The 7,308-nt window shown below is 25.2% G+C and overlaps 1 protein-coding gene across 4 annotated transcripts in view; it reads left to right on the top strand.

The window, feature by feature from the left end:
* Positions 1-6,589, top strand: part of LOC100209039 (MPN domain-containing protein) — an 85,410-nt gene extending 78,821 nt beyond the window's left edge. For all 4 annotated transcript variants that reach the window (XM_065798906.1, XM_065798907.1, XM_065798903.1 and 1 more), the window contains 3 exons: positions 4,752-4,906; positions 6,105-6,197; positions 6,351-6,589. In XM_065798906.1, the coding sequence (XP_065654978.1) occupies positions 4,752-4,906; positions 6,105-6,197; positions 6,351-6,440 (338 nt within the window). In that variant the 3' untranslated portion in view covers positions 6,441-6,589. The remainder of the gene's footprint in view (positions 1-4,751; positions 4,907-6,104; positions 6,198-6,350) is intronic.
* Positions 6,590-7,308: the final 719 nt, after the last annotated feature.

Raw genomic sequence — 7,308 nt, 5'->3', positions numbered from 1 at the left:
AAAAAAAAAACTTCGTTCCAATAATATTTGACCATTATTTATATATGTTTAAAATTACATCGATATTTCAATGTTTAAATGTCGATATTTCAATGTTTGAATTTTATAAACAATTTACTTATAAAAGTGTTGATATAGAAAATTCCTGAATTCTTTTTTGCTTAATTTTGTCTGTTTTTTCAGTGTTATCTAAAACAGCTAAAAAAAGAGCATATGGGTATGATAAAAACCAGGCTAAACTAGATATTTTTTTGAGTTTAGAAACACCTTATAGTACAGCGATGGTTCTGAAATAAATACTTTGCCATATGAAATCAATTCAAACGAAATCAAAGAACATGAAGTTGAGATGTAAAAAATTGGTAAAAAATTTAGCCAAAATAGAAAATAGACCAAAACAGAAGAGCCATCAAAGGTAAGCCAACTTCAAAACACTCTTCCTGCAAATGTAATTAGCTTGGTTTCTTTTTGTACATGGGAAGAAATTTCTGATTGGCCTCTCACAAATCATAATGTTCAAAAAAATAGTTATGAAAGGTTCTGTAAACTGTTAATTAAACAGCTACCCAAGAAAATGCAAAATTGTTCAATTTGCGCTTCTTTTTTTTTCTGAAGAATTTTGAACGGTGAAAGTCATCCTAAATCGTGACTAATTTATTCAAAAAAATTGATGAAAATATTTTGATTTTGTTGTATTCTATTCAACAATACTGATATCTCCCTTGCAAAAACAAAATTTATTACAAAACTTAACGAGACATTAAAATAATCCTGATCATTTAAAATCCGGCAAATTGAGTAAAAAAAATTGAGTTAGAAGTTTATAAACTGTTGATTGTTTAACGGAGAAGCATGTTTTGAATAAAATTGATCAATGGGAATAATGATCTAAAAAGGGTAATTTCATAATCATTATGATGGCATCACAAAACATAGCATTTAGAAATTCATCTGAAAAACCCCATGAAGAAAACGATGGAAATTTTCTAATAATAGTTGAACTGGTGGCAGAATTTGACCCAATTATGGAAATTATGTTTCCAAAACGGGGGATAATTCAAAAAAAACGTGTTATTAAAGCAAAAATATTCAAAAAGAAACTATTCAGTTAGTGCCTCGTGCCACTATGGAGGAAATCCATTTAAAAAGTGGATTTTAAAACTTCAATGTCAAAATATCCTATGAAGTATTAAAATCCAATATGGCATTTTTGGAATTCCCTTACAACCATACTTAATTTGGTGAGTACGTTATCACAGCACAAATTTTGGCTACAACTTCGTGTTTAACATTTAAATTTACTAATCTGCCAACTGTAAGAATCAGGAAGAAAAAAAAGTTTTTTCTAACCAATTTCCTGTTTTGGATTCTAGATCAAAAATCAAAAAATTCTTATATATAATTTTTATTCGTACTTTTAATCTGTGAAAGTGCGTTTTAAAGACTTTGGAATAACCATGTCTCCAATTCAGTTCTTATTTGAATTTCCAAATATTTCAGGCATGAGTAAAGATATATTCAGAGAAAGTCGTAATTTGTTTGAACAAATTATAACCAAACTAACAAAAAGATGTATTTCTAGTGCAAAGTTGATGAATAAAAGTTGTTTGTTGTCATGACAAATTAATGAATAATTCCACTTGATATTCTAACATTTGTATTCACACACGGTTGTTAAGAAATATTCCCCAATCTTTGTATCGCATTGAGAATCTTGCTAACAGTTCCAGTCGCTGTCTTTCAAGGCAAATAATCTATTTCCAAACTAAATTTGATTGAAAATTATTTATGATCAAACATCAAGAAAAACTGAACGGACCTTTGATTATTTCTATTGAGAGCAAAAAAGCTAGTTAAATATGAGACTTGAATTTGCTCAAATGAAAGCCAGAAGAGTGCTACTTTCCAACAATAAAATTTAAGAATCTAAGTTTTTATTAAGTTTCTAGTTTTCAATCATTTTATTCTAAATTTAAAAATTTGATACATTTTCATAATTTTTTTTAAAGTAGTCAGCACTAGATGAATTTAATTATAAATAAATAAATTATAATAATTGTAAATAACATATGAATTTAAATTTTTTTAATATTTTTTAATGTTTTTTTTCTTTAATTAGAGTGACTGTTTCTTTATTGAGATTTAAAGAGGAATTTTTATATTTTCGCTTTCATTTTATTTTTATTTTTTTATTGTATGAATATAAAATCTTACTTTTTAAATAGACCATTTTAAATAGTTGATATTTTGATATAAAATTATAAAATTCATTAACTGCTGTTACGGAAACTTTTGCGCAATTAACACTATGATTATGAAAATTTCATTCATTTAAGCCAATTGTTTTTCTCTGGCTTTTTTTTTAATGGTTAATTATGAATTAGGGCAGCAAATTTTTTTTTGCACGCACTAAGAAATGCCCACGAGTCAGCTCTGTATATATTATATATATAAGTTGGTAGTATAATGTTTACTGATGCAGAATGAATGATGAATGTACCCTGCATAATAGAGGATTTAAAAAAATTAATAGATTGTTTTATTTTATTGAAGATGAAACATACTTTTTTCATTCTGTCAATACTAGATGACTTAAGTTTTAACAACAACTGTTATGTAAGGGTTCAGAAAATTCTTAAAGAAAATAAAATTCTAATTAAATAATTTTTTTTTTGTTTTTATAATTTTTTTTTTAAATAAATAAAGAAATAACTACTTTAGAAGTTACTTGTATCCTTTAAATTTCTTATTGTTATTGCTTTCTTGTTTGAAAAATACTTGACCATATTGAAAGAAACTTGACCATTTTATAAAATAAAATAAACGATCTTTTAATATTTTTGATGATGAGTTTTCTTAAACCTGCTGTTAATGGAAAACTTGGCAAAGGTACTTTAAGATTAATAAAAAACTTGCCAAAGAACCTTTAAAATTAATGGAAAACTTGGTGAAGGTCCTCTAAAGTTAATGGAAAACTTGGCGAAAGTCCTTTAAATTTGGTTCTTCTGATTTAAATATCTAATTTAAAAATAACATGAGTTAAATTAAAATAGACTTTCAGGAAAAAGCTAAAAACCAAGTGCTTTACATGGTTTTTAAATAAGTATGGATAACTAAGTCTTTTACTTTTTCATACTTTGTTAAACTTTTTATTTTCAAATTCCAAACTATTGTTTAGAGGATTAACTATTAGATATTTTATTAATTGAATAAAAAAGTTATTCTTACTGATTGATATGGAATTTCAATTATAAATATGTAATTTTTAGGTAGGTTGTGTAAGATAAATGGAAGTTAGACTAAACAGTTAATATCTCAAAAGACTGTTACATAGGTTCTGATATGAAAGAAAGGCTGTTACATTACTAAGTCTTTTACTTTTTCATACTTTGTTAAACTTTTTATTTTCAAATTCCAAACTATTGTTTATTGGATTAACTATTAGATATTTTATTAATTGAATAAAAAAGTTATTCTTACTGATTGATATGGAATTTCAATTATAAATATGTAATTTTTAGGTAGGTTGTGTAAGATAAATGGAAGTTAGACTAAACAGTTAATATCTCAAAAGACTGTTACATAGGTTCTGATATGAAAGAAAGGCTGTTACATAGGTTCTGACACAAAAGACTGTTATATAGATACTGACACAAAAGACTGTTTCATAGGTTCTGAAACAAAAGACTGGTACATAGGTTCTGATACAAAAGACTGTTGCATAGGTTCTGATGCAAAAGACTGGTACATAAATTTTGATAAAAAAAATTAAAGAGTCAACTATTACTGGGTTAAATATTTTCAAAGTAAAAGTAAATATGGAAAAACTAAGTATAGATATCTCAGTAAAGTTTTAGTAAGAGCTGAACTATTTAGAATGGAAATGCTAGCGCAGAGAGAAGTTTATCAGATAACAAAAATACATTGACTTCAGAGCGAATAAAACTAAATATCAAAGGAGTACGCAAGAAGTTGCCATGGATCATATAATGTTGATGCTCTCTCTAAAGGCGTTGTTCAAGCTATTCAATATGCTTATTGATTGCACTATAAAATTTGCCCATACCCTGTATTGGGTATATGTTATTACAGGGTATGGGCAATGCAGGTGATCAGTGCAAAAAAATATCTTCAAATAGCTTCACCATATAGAAATGAGCAAATATTGAGTAAATGAGTAATTATTGATTTAAAAGGAAAAATTGAAATCGATATATTAATTAGTAATTTTAAAAAATCAAAAATTTGTAAAAATTAAAAAAATTTTGTATCGCAGTTATGATAAGAGTACTCTTTTTGAATTTTATTTTGGTGTTAAAAATTATTTTGAATTTTATTTTGGCGTTAAAAATTATTTTGAATTTTATTTTGGTGTTAAAAATTATTTGGCGATTAATTTATTTTATATTATTTTAGACTTATGAAAAACTTTTTGTTGCAATTTGAACAACAAAAATCTGTAAAAAATGTGTACAAATAATATTTTTAATGATATTCATTATAATAAATTTTTTATAATAAAATTATGCATCCAAAAACAATTTGTTGACTTATATAAAAATTTTCGAAAGCCTCTAATTTTCTTGTTATTTTGTCTCCTTTTTCCTTTTTTTTCTGTTTCATCTATAATGTTATTTTTGTTCATTTTCATTTTTCGTCTTGTTTTCTATATTATTTTTATTATTAAATTTTTCTAATTTTGCATTTATTATTTTGTATTGATTATTTTGTATTTATTATTTTGTATTTAGCTCCGTTTGAATCATACAAAAAAGAGTCTCAATTTAATGCTTTTTGGGTTCGTGAGCCCTCTGAAAATAGTTCCAATCAATATGGGTTACCACTCTCCGTGTGTTTTACAACACATCAAGATAAAACACTTAGCCAAAATATAATTAATGAAATGGTAATTTTTAATACAATTATTTTGCATTAGTTTTTTTTTTTTTTTTTTTACACTTTTTCTTTAGAAAGTTTGTAACTGCATGCTTGAATAAATGCTTAATAATTATTTAACAAGGTTTCCACGTTAAATAATGTGGAATGGAACAGTTTGTGAGGCAGGTGTTACAAATTTATTTACAGGCCTTACTTTATTTGTAAGAAATTATAGTATTTCATTCACAACAAAACCTTATTTAAAAATTAGTGTATCGAAAAGAAGAAAAAACTTTTTAAAAGAATGTTTTTTATATAAATGTTCTGTGAATGAAAATTTTTGTTATTTTTCTCATCTTTGTTGTTTTCTTATAAACTGTTTACAAAATAATAATTATTAATAATAATAATAATAATAATAATAATAAAATAATAATTATTATTAAAAATTACAAATTCTAAATAAAAAAGTTAAAATTGAAAATAACATGGAAAAACTTAAAACTTTATTTAACTCATATGTTATTACAAGCATATTTTTTACAAGCACATATGTTACAAGCATATTTTAAGATAATCTTTGGACATCAGTCCTCCCTGCTCCAATAAAACTTGTCATTCTGCATTAGCAAAAGTCTTTATATAAACAAAACTTCGGGTTTTGATTAAAAAGTTAGAACTTTTTTGTTAAAAATAATATAAAGGTTCTATTTTTTATTTGATTCTTATTTTTTAATCTATATATTTCCTCTGCTCTGGAGTTCATTTATTTTTATACATATGAGTTTCAAAAAAAATTTAATTGTGGAGATAAAAAATAACAAATAGTTTTATATAAATGATTGTGGAGATAAAATATTAAACTTGGTGGCTTCTTCGATACACAGGGCTGTTAAGGAATAAGTTTCGAGTATTTAAGTTTAGAGTTTGCTTATCAGACTCCAGGATTCAGGATTTATCAGATTCAGATTCACTTTTTTCCAGACTTTAAAAATTCCTGAAATCTTCTGGGAATTATCCTAAGTTCATAAAAGTCAGTTTTTTAATGACCGCAAATTAATAAAAGATGTTAACATTTAAGTTCTTTTAAATTTATTTTAGTTTCATAGTAAAAAGTTTAATTTTAAAGTTTCTTCGTTATCTTTTTACTCAATAACTCTTTTTAAAAATTTTAGACTAAGCAAAATTAAAGAAAAAATTAAATTTTTTTTTAAATTATAATTTAGGTTGCTTTAGTTAACTATTATCAGAATTCGGACGAGTCAGTAAAGCTGACTGAAGTTTGGTCGGCTGACGTAACATATTTAGAAAAACTAAAGGTAAATATTTTTTTCTGTAAGAGTTTTAGATCTTTTATAATTATGACTCTTTGATCTTTTTTTTTATAGCCCTGATTTTTTTTATATAGTTGGATTTTCTTTTAATATTAATAACCTTAAAGTAAACATTTATTTCTTTTTACTTTTTTGAAGCACTCTATTATACGCAAATTCCCTCAAGATCAAACAGATGGGAGATTTTTAGATTTTGTTCATAAAATGACCGTTGCAGCGTTAAGTTAATATGCAATCTACTGACTTAATAATATCTTCATATCGACGCAATCTACTCACTTTATAATATCTTCATATCGACGCAATTATGTTATGGATGTTAAAAAATATATGGTATTTGTTGTATACTATACTCAAGAAGTTAATGTTAATACTCAGCTGTTTGTGTTCGTGTTTGTAGTCGTGCTCACCATAAAGTGATTTGTTTTAATAAATTAATTATGATTTAACTGCACCAATCAAAAATGTTAAAAAAAAACACGCACTCGGCTATTCTGATATCGACAATATGTTCTTGGTGTTTATTGTAAATATTCCGGGAATTACAGATTACATGGGACATGGTTCCAAGTCCCATGTAATCTGTTATTAAATTAGTGTTTTTTAAAAGGGCAGATTAGCTCAAACTTCTTGAGCAAGTCCGCCATTTTAAAAAACACTGATTCAATTATCTTGGTAATCCTATCAAATCCCATGTAGTATCATCTGTATATATAATCCCATGTAGTATATCTGTAAATATTATTGTTTGCATAAATTAATTGTTGTATAAGTTAATTAAGTTACCGGAAACAACCGTACTCGTAACAACCAATCGAACAAAAATATTTATAAAAAATTTATATTTTTACTTAAAATTTATTAACAAAAAAATTGTAAAAAAAAGTAAAGAGTATTAAAATAATTTTTAAAAAGTCATTGTTATTATTTATTGTTATTATTTGGATTTATTGAACACCCGATGTAATAATATTTACAAGGTTTTCCTATTAGAAAGTGCTATTTCACCTTTTGTTTTGTATCAAATTATTAAAATTTAACGTCAGATAACAGCATAGTTCTTGGATAACGAAAATAAAAGTGTGTTGAAATAAAG

The sequence above is a fragment of the Hydra vulgaris genome, chromosome 06 (assembly GCF_038396675.1).
Source record: "Hydra vulgaris chromosome 06, alternate assembly HydraT2T_AEP".
Lineage (NCBI taxonomy): Eukaryota > Metazoa > Cnidaria > Hydrozoa > Anthoathecata > Hydridae > Hydra > Hydra vulgaris.
The sequence above is the reverse complement of the archived record's forward strand: the minus strand, read 5'-3'. Positions and strand labels throughout refer to the sequence as shown.